This window comes from Rhinolophus ferrumequinum, chromosome 27, assembly GCF_004115265.2.
Source record: "Rhinolophus ferrumequinum isolate MPI-CBG mRhiFer1 chromosome 27, mRhiFer1_v1.p, whole genome shotgun sequence".
In the NCBI taxonomy this organism is placed as follows: domain Eukaryota; kingdom Metazoa; phylum Chordata; class Mammalia; order Chiroptera; family Rhinolophidae; genus Rhinolophus; species Rhinolophus ferrumequinum.
In genome coordinates, this window is record NC_046310.1 from 22022523 (window position 1) to 22038621 (window position 16099).

Genomic DNA, 16099 nt, shown 5'->3' on the forward strand with positions numbered 1-16099 from the left:
AGGGATGGGTTTAAACTGTATCAAGAAAGAGATTAAGACAAATAAACTTTATTTTTAAAAAAAACACATATTTTGAAACAGTTTACTTATAAATATCAACAAATACCCAGAGTTACAAATAACCACAAGTTATGCAGATATGATATTAATAACACTTTTGCATATTGGATCTGATTATAACTTCAAGCAGGAATGACTTGTTAATAATTCTGACTTCTGCTTCTTTCCTTATTTCCTACTCTCCGGCGATTCATTTTTATCATTTTAAAATACTAAGCGTCTGGATGTAGTTCGTGTGAATTACCAAGGTCAAAAATACCCCACAGAATCTTTATCAAACCAAAAGTGGTTTTTGATTTCTCAGTATTTTGCTTATGTTTTATCACTTGCTGCATTTCAAGAATTTAATGAGAAAATATACAAAAAGGAACCGGCTACCTTTACAAAACACCTGCCAGAAAGCTTTCTTAATAAATAATATGTATTTGAGTGAAATCCTCTAGCTTTGCAGTGTGTGACCAGCAAAACCCTAGGGGGCAGCCTTGGGCTAGTCAAAGTCCAACTTCCTCCGTAAGTACAAGCTGTGGGCCAGGCCCTGGGGCCTGGCACCGCCTCTGGGATCCAAACAAGCGTGGAAGGACAGTTTGTGGGGATCATTTGTCTTCCCGGAGGTTTCCCTCTGAGGCTTCCCACAGCTCGTTGCAATGCCTGAAGAAAACGTGGTGTGAAGGGAACACTTCTGTTTGTTTTAGGGCGCCCTACAGTCACTGGAGAGGTTAAAGGAGGTGGCCAGAGGAGTAGAACACGTAGGCAGAGCTTTGCCAGAGTCCTCCCAAGAGCAGGGACAGATGTCTGCAGCTCTGTGAGGGGGTCTCTGGCAGAGCCCAGGTGGCAAGACCACATCAGGGAACACACAGAAGGGGTAACCCCTGGGTCCCAGGGTCCCAGCCCCAGCAAGAAGACCCACGATTTGTGCCTGGTACAGAAACAGGGGACTGCGGGATCTCAAGGGTCGCCTCAGGCTTGGACAAGGAGAACATTGATTCCCACGCCAACGCACTAAAAATTCAGGGCTTCCCCCTCATATTCCAAGCACGACATCATCCTCTCAGATTCCTGTGTGACCCCAAGGAGGGGGCCAGGGGCCCCGTTGTACTGAAATGGAATTTCCTGCCAGCCCAGTGGGATATAGACTAAGATTCGGATTTAAATCAACATAAAGAAAATAAGAACAAATTGTGTTGCTAAATCCACCCTGAGTTTATGGGATGCCTGCTGTCCGAGTAACAGGCACTTATAACACAGAGCACTTCGGGTTAACGATGTGGAAACACACAGGAAGAGCGCGTGCCCAGCCTGGGGTGCACGGTGGGGAGCAGAGGGGCGTGCAGGAGAGCCTGCCTAGGAATTCATATCTGAGTCTGGACGGAGGAGTTGAAGCTAGCCAGGAGAAGGGGTTGGGGAGGGAAAAGCATTCTAGGCAGAAGGAACAGCATGGGCAAAGGCCTAGAGATGAGAAAGAACGTGACACATTAGCCAGACATACCTGCATTTGGTTTTCTAATCTTTCCTTTCCCTACTTCTCACATTCTGGTTCCTGGCTGGACAGAGGGTGGTGGAAGCTACCACTAAGTAGCCTCAGGTCCCTTCTTCCCTCCTCCTGTCACAGCCTCATGTCAACAATTTCATTTTCACTAAAGTGTACCTGGATGGTAACACTTTAAAACATTAGCCCCCCAGGGGGAGTAGTATTGTAACAGGTATCAACAATGGAATTTCACGTCAATGGGCTAAGAAGCACTGGAGTCCTGGGGTGCAGGAGGGGTGGGGTGTTTCTAAATGACCCTGACAGCATCCTGGGCAGATATGCGCAGTGGGTCCAGGACAAGTTAGTCCTGCTTCCTACAGACAAATTAGTAAGAGGGGAAGGAAAGAGAAAAAGACAGAGGGGAGGAAAATGGAGGAGGTGGCTGGGAAAAGCAGAACACCACCAAAGGGAGCAGAGAGGATGGAAATAAGGCAGTTACCAGAAAGGAACACTGGCCTGTGTCCTCACTGCATGCCACTGAGAGCTAGTGGTCTGGCCTCGGACAAGTCTTGCGGTGTGACCTTGGATGACTCACGTAAGTCTTAGCAGCTTCCTGTCATAGCACGAGGGACCCTGGTCTCTGGTGCCCACACTCAGCTGATCACCTTTACGTTGGGAACCACCAGGCAGGATGAACTTACGATCCCCCCCGGAGCTGACCCAGCTCTGGGCCCTCGTTGAGTGTGTCTCAGAGGGTTCCGAGGGGAACAGGAAGACACAGGCGGACAACAGGGTTTGGAGGTACCGGGTCTCTGGCTTTGGTCTGAAATCTCCGAGAGTAAAGGGAGCTGCAGTTGGAAAGGGCACGCAGAATTCAGGTTTCCTGAAGCATGACGGCAAAGTGAGAGCGTAATGAGGAACGGCAGCGCGTTCAGGTATCAGAGGCACTTCCGGCCCTTCTACTATTTTGATTGCAGTGGCTGTGACTGGATCAGCCTCTGCCGTGGATCAGGCTGTGGATGTTACTTCCTCCACGCGTGTTCTCGCCAAACTGCTCAAGACCCAGGCAGCTGTGCGCCTAAGCAGCCTGGGGAAGGGCTGATCCTGGTTATGTGAGACCGGTCTAGAAGTAGGAAGTTGTCCTAAGGCATTCCTGAGAGTTCTTGGAGCTGCATGTTCACAATTTTATTAAGTATAAAACCTAATAGCTTACTTAGAAGCTTTAAAAGTTTTTTTTTATTTTGACGGGCCCAGGTAATAGGCTGAGCCCTCAGACAAGGCTCTGGTATCAGATGAGACAGAGGAGCTGAAACGGAAAGGATACCATACAAGCTCCGTGGTGGCAAGACCAGCATCCCACCCCTCCCCCCACCCTCTCCACCACTGCGGGGACCTTCCTCCAGCTCCTGGCTACAGCTCTACTGTCTCAGGCAATGTTTTGTCCCTCAGCTGCCTCCACTCCCCTGGACGGGTCACTCTAAACAAGAGGGTCAAAAGGTAAAAAGGAAAAAAACCCCAAACCCAGAGATTATCAGGTCCTGGGAAAATTGATTTATGGAGCTAAAACTCATAGTAGGTTGAGGTCTTCCGGAAGCAATAGAAAATACTGATGCAGCGTAATGGCAGTTTTCTTCAGAGCATCACTGACATGCAAAAAAAAAAAAAAAAAAAAAATGGAAAGACATACCGATTCTTGGTTACCAGAGTAAAAATTATAAAGGTGTCTTTTTACACCAGCTTGTAAATTTAACATGTTCACAACTGTGCCTGGTAAGAACTATATAAGTGCCAGATACATACATACATGCATGGATTTTTATGGTGGGAGTAGAGAGAGACAAGGTTCTTAGTTTATTAAAAAAATCAAAATAAATGAAGAAAATTCTCAAAAATAAGCTACAGTAATTAAAAGTTTGATGCTCGCATAAATTAAGTAATCAGAATAGAGAATCTAGAAATAGACCCAAATGGCTGTGTGAATAAAGAAAAAAATAAGGAAATAAACAAGGCATAGATCAGGTCAGCTGGCAACTGACGAGAGGGATCTCATTGATGGCGGTGAGAATGATGTTTCATTCACATGAGCATCTCCTGGGGACTTTCTCCAAAGGCCTGAGAGAAACCAGTGGAGAACGGATGCCCTGAAGAGAACACCTGGCCTGGCTCTCAGAGCCCTCGGGTGAGAGCAAGGAGGCGGGCGGCACAGTTATTTGTTACTCTGGACAAGTACCTCATCTCTAATATTTTGGGTGAAGAGAGAGCCCCCAAGTGCCCTTCCAGCTTTAAAAGCCCAGGAGTGGTGACAAGTAGTGGCCCTGTGGGTAAGAGGGCACCTTCAGGCAAAAGGTTACTATGACATAGGAAGCCCCGTTTGTGAACTTACTCATCACCCACTCAAATACCCAAACCTCATCAGTGACAACTAGAGCCTCCCACTTACCTGCAGCCCACCTGTGCTGCATGGTTTGCACACAGTCTCAGCTCATCCTTTCAGTAACCCTGAGAAAGGTAGAAGTGTCCCCCACCTTTTACATATTGAATACCGAAGGTCACAGGGTAGTGAAGAGCCAGAATTTGGATCTGGGACTTCCTGCTTTCAAAATGCCCGTTTTCCACCTTCAGGGTTTTAGAAGGGGTTCATGCACTGACCACCTGACTGGCTCTTCTGGGGAGAATCTCTGCATCCAAATTTCCCTTTTTTATAAGGGTACCACTCATACTGGATTAGAACCCACTCTAATGACCTCATTTTAATATGATTACATATGTAAAGACCCTATTTCTAAATAAGGTCATGTTCTAAGGTATTGGGGACTGGGATGCAACAACATTTGGGGGGAGGACACAGTTCAACCCATAATAGTCCACTCTCTGGCCCCCCCAAATTCACGTACTTCCCACGTGCACAATACATTCACCCAACATCCCCCCAGATCATTTCAGCATCGACTCTACATCCAGAATCTCATCTACTCATCGTCCATCCAAAGACCAGATCCCATCATCTAGGGATCCAGAATCTCCGGACCCTGGAAACTGGGCGCCGCACCCAGCGGCCTCTGCAGGAGGCACTTTGCCCAACACAGACACTGGTGAGTGGCCCCATTGCCGTAGCGTCACGTTCTGACATCGCCCTTATTAGTCCCGTTAGATAAGGGCCAATAGTTCCTAGAGACAGTTTCTCCAAGGAAGTTCAAAGATCTGCTCTAAGGATGTCTTTCCAGAGAACACAAAGAGGGAAGTGAGTCAGAGCTTCCCAAATTCCCAGCGTCATGAGCCAAAAGGGTGGGGACTGTAGTGCTTTCTAGTGAATAATTAAAGGCAATTCTCTGAACTTGTGATTTCAGAGTTAATTTCTTTTCATTTGTTATTATTTTTTGTAGCAGAGCTTTTCTTCTGACCTACAGCTGTTTGCATTAGTGATTACAAGGACACAGAGAGCTAACTGGATTCAGGATGACAAAGCTCTCAGAACCGCTGTGGGTGTTGCTGACCCCGTTTAATTTATCTTCCTCTCTGTCACCCTCAGACCTCAGAGCAGTGGCTGAACAGGCTGAGAAAAAACCAGGGATCAAGGAAGGGCGCTCCTAGCATCTGTGTGTCAATCATGTCAGTCTGGCCCTCCGTGCCTACAGAGGGGAACTGAAGAGGGACAAACGAAAGGGAGGAGGAGGGAACAAAAGGACGAAGGAGGAGGTTCCAGTACGCGTAGAGAGGAGGAAACTGACAAGACAGAGGCATTAAAAGAAAGGAAAAGAAATGAAGTGGGCATTGGAAAAACCCCCAGGGAGGGGAGGAGAGAAGGAAGAGGAGGGACAAAGGAAAACCACAACCAGTCACCACTCTCTGGTGGGTCTGGACAGAGCTGGTCCAGCTTTCCAAACAAGGGTGTTGCTTGCAGTGGTTCCCCCTGGAGTCCAGGTTTCGGCTCCCAGTGCTCTTAGGGTTTGTGAGGAAGGCACGTGGCACCTCGGACCCATCTCAGCACACAGAAGCGCTGTGAGGGGTGGTGACAGCTGAGTTGCCACCTAAGGGGCTATGTCCTGAGCCGGTCTCTAGGACCAGGGCTGGGGGGCGGGGGAGAAAGCCCGCTGTGAGGTGCAAAGGAGACCCTAGGAACAAAGGGAGGGCATCATTGATGCGCTGGTCGGCAGTGGGACTTAGCTCATCGCAAGGAAGCAAGGAACTGCACCATCACCTCAACCCGGCCTTGCAAAGCCTCTTTGTCTTAATATCTGTATGAACAGGAACCAGATTTTATTCACATCTGACGGGCAATTCTGACTCACTCCGTGTTAGATTGCCGACTGGTGGTAGAGACAGAGTGAGATAGTGACACTGTAACCAGTATGACTGTTTTCCTCCAGTATGACATGTAACCTCAACAATCTTATCAATTTTCTTAGTGTAAAGGGTGTTTATGTAATTAAGCTCGTAACAGAATAATGACATATACACCTTTGTTACTTGTATGTGGACATACAAACATCTTTTTTAACTTTACAAGGTAAACTTAGTTCACATTATCTAACTTGAAGAATGAGTTCCTCAGATGCTAATATGGGAAGAGCTTTTTCTACCCACAATTTGAAGCATATATGCTTAGATGTCCTCTCTTTTCATTCATTCACTGAGGCGGTAAGTATTTAGCCAGCATTTACTATGTGCTGGTACTGTGCAGGTGTTTGAGGTATCTGCTGAGCAAAACAGAAGTACACTCTGTCCAAGAACTTATAGTCTAATGCAGCGTGTGTGTGTTGGAGGGTGTGAAATAATCATACTAGTGACAAGTGCTAAAAGGGAAGCTCCAGGGAGCACCAGAGTATCTCACATGGGGCTTGATCTACATCACTTTTGAGATGAAATATGAAGGATGAGCAGGAGGTAACTGGAGCGGAGGCAGGTGGAGGGAACGTTTCAGGAAACAGGAAAGACCTTTGCAAAGATGCGGAAGTACCCGAGTGTCAAGGCACATCTGAAGCAAGGTGGCTGCAGGACAGAAAGGCACCAGTCAGTGGAGGGAAGAGGTAGAGAGCAGTGTACAAAGTACGGAAGCAGTTTAAGGACGGAGGGTTTGTTGGAAAGTCACTGTAGGTTTCTAAGCAGAGGAACGGCAGGGTCTGAGTTGTTTGTAGAAGATCACTCTGGCCACATTTTGGTAAACAGTTTGGTGGAAGGCAAGAATGGATGTGAAACACCAGTTGGGAGATATGTGTAGGAAATCAGGCGAGGACGGAAACTTGGTCTGGGCTGGAGAAGTGAAAATTCCATTTAACAAGTTCCACGTATCGGCACCATCTGTGGCTTCATTACAGAAATGGAAGGGTAGATGGGCGTGCCCTGAAGGTTACAGAAACCAAATGAGATGTTAGAAAGGAGAAGTCATTTTTAAACTTTTTTTTTTTTAATGGAGGAACCCTCATCTTATTGATAAATCCAGAGTGGGCATGGATACAGGGACGTCTTTCAGATGCCTGAATATGTTCTTCAACATCTCTGCAACTGACAAGAACTCTACCTTAGGAGGCCTCTCCCCTCTGTAGGAGCCAAAAAGATTCCACCTACAGGCACTAGTCCATAAAGTCAAGGAGACATTCCTTCCTTAGACATCCTCCTGTCGTCAGATCTTCAGTTCTCTCATCATGACACATACGCTGGGATTTCCAAGTCCCTTTGTTTCAGGTTGGGAGCCCCCATTTGGCTGAGCCACGCTAACTCAGAGACCATCACTGGAATTTAGATTCCTCAGTGTTCTCACTGTCATCTAAGGTCATATTAGCCAACCTGGTGGCCTCATCACACTATTGACTCACTGAGATTTTTTTATACATTGTGTGACTATTAAGCACCACCTTTGATAAGGGGGTGGGGAGCAGATTTTACGTTTATCCCCATTCAATGAATCCCCCTCACCATCATCATTTAATGAGACCTGAGAGCACTGTTAGTAAAATCTGGCCTAACACCTCTTGCACCCAGGTTCTCAGTCAGGTTCTCAGAAGCCATGTAGAGGTGAGAGTGGGCACGGAGAGCGGGAGGGTTTCTCCCTTTATATCAAACAATGGGTATGGAGGAAGGGGAAGGACATCAAGACAGTGTTGATGGGAGTTTCCATCTCCCATCATAAAATGTTGAGCATAACCCACTTGAAGAGTTTAGATCTTCCTTTAAAATGTCCAGGAAACACCCAACCGAGCATATCACAATGTCAATGTAGCTGTCATTTCACCCATCTCCAGATGATGTCTCCTCCCAACTGCTCAAGCTACAAACTAAGGATGGAACACTCAAGTTCTGTCCTTGCCAGAGCCCAAGGAGTGAAATAGAAACCACGCTTACCTAAGCAGTTATATGCGGTTCTGCATCTGTGTATCTGGTCTCCCCGCTCCTCTCCCACTCCCCCCCTTCCCACGGCCTTCCCAACCTCCACAAAACTAGAAAAAGACCCCTCCTGTCCCACGTGTAAATCATTCATTCATTCATTCATTCATTCATTCATTCATTCATTCGTGTGTTCAACAAGCATTAGCTGCAGAAAGAGCCCAGGTTATGGAAGAGCAAGGACAAAGAACTCCTGGAAGGTCAAGACTGAGAATTTTAAATTCAAGTGAGATTAGAGAACAATCTAGATTCCTGCCTCAGGCACAAACACAGTGTTTTAAAATAAGGACGGGACTAGAGGCCACTGTAATCAAAGGCCCTCCAGGTGGGGTCCCACAGGTGGGCCAGCCCCTTGGTGTTTGTGATACTAGTTTATGAAATAGCTCAAGGGCCGATATTTAGAACAAACCCATTTAATACAGTGAAACGAAGAGAGAAGAGGAGAAATGAGATGGCGTGTGAGGGGGAGAAACGGAGAACCCAAAAGAAAAGGGTAATCCACCCCTCGCGCTCTTTTTCGCCAGAGAGGTTGGAGGGACTTGTCCCAACCTGGCGGCTTGAGTCCAGAACAAAAGCGCTGGGGAAATGGGAAGCCAGAGGCGAGTCCGGGGTACACGTGAGTGAGGGGGGCAGGGCCGTGTGTGTGTGGAGGGGGGACCTCGTGTCACTGTCCCCTGCGGACCGCGCGCGGACCCCGGGTGGGCGCCCCACAAGGGTCGCAGGAGGCTCAGCCCCGACCCCCCGCCGTGGCCCGGGCGCCTCCAGGTGAGCGCACGGCCCTGGGCCACTTTACCTGCGCGTAGAGGGTCGTCCGGAGAAGCCATGGGGCGGGTGGGCAGGCGAGCGCCCGAGCGGGGCTGGCAGCCTCGGGACAGCAGGGGAGCGCACCGCGGGGAAGGAAAGTCCTGTGGTGCCAACGCCCGGAGCAGGCGCCGCGGCCCTGCGCCCCTCCTCCTCTCCCTCCTCCTTCTTCTCTTCTCCTCTCTCTCCTCCTTCTCCTCTCCTCCTCCTCCCAGCTCTCCACCCGCTCTTCCTCGCGCTCACTTCCTGCTCCGGCAACCACCGAAACCCCTTCTCTGCGCGTCCCCTGTCTCTCCTGCAGCGCTGCGGGCGGGGCCGGGCGCGGGGACGGTCCCGGTCCGGTACGTCCCAGCCCCGCCGCGTCCCAGCGCCGCGGTCCTTCCAGCTCGTGCCCAGTCCCAGGGTACGTCTCCCGAGCTCGCGCGGTGGCTGCCCCGACGGGCTGCGGAGAAATCAGCCTTAAAACCCGCACAGCAGCGCAGGATCGCTCTGAGCCAGGACACCAGGCGGGCAGGCCCGGGTGGAAATGCCCGGGGGCGATCTCGGCTAAACAGCTTCCAGATCATCAGGCAGACTGTGCCGCTGCATGACGGTACACGCTAACGACTTCTATTTTGATTTCTCTTTGGCATTAGTTATTACATGACCTTCAGGGCAAGCGCTACACAAACCGAGTGGGACTACCACGCCTGGCACACTCGCGCGGCCTCTGCAGAAAAATAGCTGGAGTTCTCTTGAAAATGCCGAATTGGTCTTTAAACAAAACTAAGTTTTAATTTAAGGGGCATTTTGTGTTGATTACTTACATGAGCACAGATTGACAAAGTTTACTAAGCATTGTTATATTTTTTGGTATTTTGTTTACGATTGTTATATTTTAACTAAACCTAGCATCACCGTATCATCTGTTATACAAACGTGATGTGCAATTTAATAGGAATCTCTTTAGGGGTTTTTAATAAACTATGTCTATCTTCACACATAAAAATAGAAAAATAGGAACTGGTTTGAAATAGATAACGTAATAGCTTTTAGTGCACAGTATCAGCAATTTATCAAAAAGGAGCAGCCTCTGTCTAACAACTGAGCTCTGAAAAATGCAGGAAAACGGTAAATGTCTACATACCCTCTTGGCGACCAGGGCCTTGCTTTGCGCTTCTCCCCACCTGTTTGGTAGTCCTGAGGCCCATGGTCCTCTCCAGAGCGGCGTTTTATTCACTGAAATGTGCCATGGAAGACACGAGACAGAAGAGAGGGTCCCGCTGGGTGTCTAAAGAGAGAAACACCTTCCAGATGAAACCTTTGGGGGGAATTTGTAGGTGGGAGGATAAACTCCCTCTTGGTCTGCCTTCTGATAGGAAGGGAAATTTTTTTAAGGGTATTTTCTCTTAGAATCCACTTTGAGGTTGGGTTTGTGGTTCTTTTTGCTGATTTCAATCCTGTTTGACAGGGGCACAGCATTCTGGCACCTATTTTGAAGCATGAATCACTCTTAAAGGCCCCTCTCCTCCTCACTTATGCAGTGCCGTTCTACGAACAGGAGATTAGATCTTGCTTGCCCACTCTACCAGCATACTTTGAATTGTTTGCCCCTTAAGACGCAGGAGCTAGAAAACCACAGTTTTGGTGCTGTGTTTGGTTTCCCACAAAGAGAATGGCACAATGTGGTAACTGGCAGTATGGTGTACAAGGTGTGATCAAACAATACGATGAATGTTTAAATTTTAAAAAATGTATTACAGTAAAAGACACATTGCCATTAATTTCCCTCACAATACTCCCCCTCGCTTCAAACACACTTATTCCATCATTCTTACCACTTTTTGAAGCAGTTCTGGAAGTCCTCTTTCGTGTCTTTAGTTGCGCTGTCATGGCTGCCTCGATGTCCTGAATCATTTTGACTTCGGGGAAGAGCCAGAAGTCGCAGGGTACCAGATAAGATGAATGAGGACACACCCGAATGTTTTTATTCGACAGAAATCGCTGTACCAGAAGTGATGTGTGACATGGAGCATTGTCATAATGGAGAATGGAGAATGACAATTTAAAACACACCTTCTCTTAACTGTAGCTCATATCCAACTGACTGCACCGAACACGTTGAAACGTGTCACACACTGTTACTAAGGTTCGATGTGCCACTTCCCATATTGAAGATCCCTTTTTCTGTTGGATGGCACCTGGTAGCAGCATTCACCGTATTTTTTGATCACAACGAAAAAGACTCCGTGTCACACATCACTTCTAGTACGGCAATTTCTGTCAAATAAAAACATTCCAGTGTGTCCTCATCCACTTTATTCACCGGATCTGGCACCATGCAACTTCTGGCTCTTCCCCAAATTCAAAATGACCATGAAAGGTAAACATTTTGAATCGATGTTTATTTAGACATTCACTGTATTTTTTTTTTTAATCACAGCTCATATCGCTAAGAACACTTAGAATGCCATGGCATGGGGAGTGGGAAATGTGGAGTGGCCAGGAGAGACAGGGAGAAGAGGTGCAGCTGTGCAGTGAGCATTTTTATTCTAGAAACACTCCTCCAGCCTGGGATCCTTACTCACTACTCACATCTTAGGTGCTCTCGTACTCGGCACCCTTTCCAGCTGCTTTCTTAGTGAATATCTTCATATATTACAATTTACTTCTTGCTCCACATTTTGAGAGAAAATCTGTTCAGAGATGAACATTATACATTTAATACCTAAAGCCCAATTCACTAAAGTCAGCCAGAGGAGATTTTCTTTCGTTTTTGCAGTTAGAAGAAAAGGGCAAATGAGAACAAAATCTGGTGTTATCAGTGACCAACCAAAAAATTGCATCATCATTAGCAAGAGCACAGTTTCCTGTGCTTTGTACCCCAAAATGCAGAACATAGGCTTGGGTTGGTGACTCAGAAGCCTAGAAAATCATCAATCATTAAAACAATTAACAAATTGTCATTTCGAATTTATTCTAAGCTAAGACAAAAGATGGATGTAGGGCCAAGCAAGTCAACTGAGAAACTATTAAAACTAGTTAGTGGGTTTAGCTTGGAGGAGAGATAAACTCAACATGCGACACCAACAGCTTTCTTATTACTAACAATAACCAAATAGGAAAAAATGATCCCATTTACAGCAGCAAATAAAGCTATACAATAACTAGGAATAAATTCAGTAAAACTGTAAAACAATTTGCAAAAACTACAAAGCTTTGCTGAAAAACATAAAAGTGAATCTGACTAAATAGAGAGCTATCCCAGGTGAATAGGTGTCTCATTATTGTAAAGAAAGTCATGATCCCCTAATTAATCTGTAGATTCGATACAAACCCAATCAAACTAACAGGATTTTCAGACAACATGAAACTGATTCCAAATTCATATGGAAGGGTAAATTCAAGATAATTTTGAAAGAGAAAAATAGAGGGGATTTGCCCTCCTAGGTTGCAAGATATTATAAAGCAACAACAATTAAAATAATGAGCATCGATGCAAGAAAAGTAAAAAAAAAAAGGATTAATGGAACAGAAAAAAATGCAAGACACAGACTCATATGCTTTTGGAATTTGCTATATGGTAAAGACAGTTAAATGGTGAAAAGTGGACAGTTCAAAAAATAGCATTGGGTTATTTTCCTCTATGTATATGAACTATGAAATTTATATTCCTACCTCATCCTGTACACAAAAGTAAGCTTCAAATAGATTAAATATCTAACTGTAAAACATTTAACTTTAAAATCCTTGAGAGAACATAAGAGAATTTCTTAACTTCGGTAATAGGAAAGGCTTTCATAAGGTAAAAATCAAAAGACATAAAAGAAAAATCTGATAAACCTAACCAGAATAAATTTAAAGTCTATGCCACCAGACAATAGAAAATTATGAAACAAGGGTAAACTTAGATTAATTAATTACATACATGATATTCTATTTTATAGCTACATAAAATAGAATTATGTACTATATAATTTATATATAAAACAAAAGATTAATATCCAAGTTTTTAAACATTTATTCAAATAAAATATGATAAAAAATAATTCAGTAGGTTAGGCGAAAACTAAACAAAATTCCTAGAAGAAACACAAATGGCCAATAAAAGTATGAAAAGGAACTCGACCTCACGAAAAATAAGAGAAATACAAATTAAAATCATAATGGGCTAACAGTTTGGCAAAAACTTAAAAGTTTGCCAATATCAAATACTGGCAAGATTATACAGAAATAGGTCTTCATACATTGTAGGAGTGTAAACTGATATGGCGACATCGGAGAGCAATTTGACCTATGTATCTTCCCTAAAGGAACTCTTACACATGGTACAAGGAGACATGCATATGAATGCTGGTTGCAGCATTATTTGTAATAGCAAAGATCAGAAACAACTTCAATATCCGGTAAAAGGAGAATGGATGAATATGATATAATCATGCCATGAAAAATAAGCTCGAAAACATTGTAAATGAAAAAACCAGTTGCAGAATGACATAAGGGGTTGACATAAACCCATCTATACCTGTTCTACATATATATACATCTACATATAAGTTTTAAAAAGTGGATACATATCAACTTTACCTTATAGCCAAGATACTCATAGAGTAGCAGGAACCAGATTTACCCTCTTCCCTAAAACAATAATAACAAAAAAAACCAGAGGAAATACATGAAACAATAGTTTTTAAGGCACTGCACACCAGGCAAAGGACAGTGCTCCCCAAGGCTAGGATATAGACAAGGCAATTCCTAGGAGTGTCCGAGCTTACTGCCTTAAGAGAATTTCCAGTACAGAGAAAGGGAACCCAAGCAGAGCCCGGTAGACTCCCCGTTTTGAAGAGATGTAACTGGAAATCTGACGAGATCAAGACAGCTAGAAGTCACAGGACGGAGTGCTGTGAAGATTTCACAGAAAGTCCCCCAGAGATCCATGGATGTCCCCCTTGACTACTCAGGTAACACTTACTGCTGGGAAAGGAGAATTAGAGGGAACCCAGGGCCAGTAATGGTGCTTGTTTCTACCAACCAAATCAGAAAAATACCTCATAATTTGTGGGATGAGAGAAGGACCAGGACTGGAAGAGAGTAATGCTTAAAGAGACTTTAGCTTTGTCTGTAGTGTTCTAATTTTACATATGAATACTTATTTATGTATATTTTATTTCATTTTAAGTAATTTTAAATAGAACATTTAGAAATGATTTTCACAAAGGTGCCTGCTTCATTAAAATCAGTCATGACCTGCCTGCCCTCCCTACAAACATTGTTTCACATTGATCTGTTTGCAAAAATTTCCAGACTATGAGATGTTCTGGAAATTAGTAATATGAAAGTAATTGATTTTTTTCCATTTTACAGAAGAGTGGTTAGCCTATTTGAAATGATTTGAGACTTTTCCTATCTGATTTACGCCATTAGCGTTTCACTCCTTTGTGATACACTATTTTTATCCCTTTCAAAATACAAATCTTATGTTTTATCAATTATTTTCATCAGTCAGGTTTTCTCTGGGGAACGTGGAACATTATGAAGAGAGAAAATGAAAAGCAGGAGAGGGAAGTGCACGGAGTGGAAAGGTAGGGGGCGCCAACGGCATACAGTGTGCGGAGGAGAGCCTGTGCAGGAACAACCTCAAATCAACGTCTGGATCAGCAGCGCTGGTGGAAGAAACGCGTCCATTTTTGTCAGTTAAGTTACACTTGGCACCATTAGTATGGAGAGAAGTTTAATCCAGTTGAAACATGGGGAACTGTAAATTGCACATTTTAGCATACAATTTCTCACAGGTTAACAGAGGTAATTGACCTTTTTTGTGTGGTCAGTTAGCACTGGAATTTTAGAAATGCCAATCACCAATATTTCAATAAAAGCTCTCTCCGCCGTCAGGGCTACTTATTTCTATGGTAGAGAAAGGGGCTTATGACTAGTTGTTTCAACAGGCAACTTCCTATGATACTCAGGCAATTTCCATGTCAATCTGAGGAAAGAGGCCTAAATCCCCATTCCTTTCTTCCCACACCCTCCATCTCTCCACGAAAAGATCCAAGCAATTATGCACACTAATCATTTTTTTTTTTGATGGAGTTTGGGATTGAGGATTATGGATGTGAGTTTTGGATATAAGAATAATTCAAAACAATAATAACTTTAAATGCACAAAGAATAATTTTAAGTATTGAAGTATAAGAAATAAAGGAAAAGTGGCAGCACCTAACTGTTCAATGATAGTAGAGTGGTTGAATTATGGTACACTAATGATGATCACAAAAGTGTATCAATACACAATAAAATAGTTACTTTGCTTTTGTGGACGTAAAACGGACCCCATACTAAACCTGACAAACTCAGGGGAGGCCAGCATGGCAGGCCCTACAAACTCAGAGACCAAAAGTAACCACAAAGGATAGTCTGAACATCAAAATTCCTAACTAAAAGCGGACCATGGTGGGTAGCCACATCCTAGGCCTGTAGCTTCCTTGACAAAGGTCTACCTTTACCTTAAATGAGCCTGTCTATTGTCTTTTTGCATCTCAGATGACATATGTCAGAGTAATCTTTTCCAGACCCCTCAGGGTACAACCTCCCACCACAGTACAGACCACAAAACCCTTCATTGTTATCTTGTTCCCCAAATACCATCTCTATGTGCTAAAAATGTTAATTATTAACTGTCTTGTTCCCACCAATGTAAAAGAAGCATGTGTCTGTTTTACACTTTAATGTCTCCGAGATTTCCCTGCTTAGCTTTCTCTCACCCTCTTAATCTATCAACAATGGATTTCATGTAACACCCCCCCACACACACTTATGCCTCCTCCTTTGATTCTAATGTACAAAATAAGCTGTAAAACTACCATTTTTCAGAGCATTTTCTCAATCCATTGAGATTTTGTTTCTTGGTAATTGTCATCAGTTTAGCTCAAATCAATTCTTATAAGACTTTTTCTTAGGCTGACTGTTTTTTTTGTCAACACTTTCAAATAGTAAAAACTTCATAATGGCCAGCACATAAGAGCTTAGAAGTCATCACTCCTTCCTAACAAGTAAAAAGCTCAACAAACTGAAAAATCAGTAGCTCTCCTTAGATCCATCAGAGAAGTGATGTCATAGGGCAAACTGGTGCCCTTGAAATCAGAGAGACCAGCAGGCAGATACAGAGAATCACAACTTCCCAAAAAAAGAAACTCGGAAGCAGAAACCTCTGTGGGAACCAACCCCAAGGCAGGAAAACTTGAACTGTAATTGACACACTGAAGGTGCAGTGTAGACAAGGGTGAGAGATGAACTCTCCAGGGGAGTCGCCACACTTCTGTGAGTTTTGCCTCTAGTTTGACCCGGTTCTCATATGATTATCAGATGCAGGGGGCTGGGAAAAGGGGATCATTTTGAAAGACTCCGAGCATT

At 44.4% G+C, this 16099-nt stretch overlaps 1 protein-coding gene across 1 annotated transcript in view; it reads right to left on the reverse strand.

The window, feature by feature from the left end:
- EDARADD (EDAR associated via death domain) overlaps positions 1-8902 on the reverse strand; it is a 50268-nt gene extending 41366 nt beyond the window's left edge. Inside the window, exon 1 of the mRNA XM_033099511.1 lies at positions 8703-8902. Within this exon, the coding sequence (XP_032955402.1) occupies positions 8703-8733 (31 nt within the window). The 5' untranslated portion in view covers positions 8734-8902. The remainder of the gene's footprint in view (positions 1-8702) is intronic.
- Positions 8903-16099: the final 7197 nt, after the last annotated feature.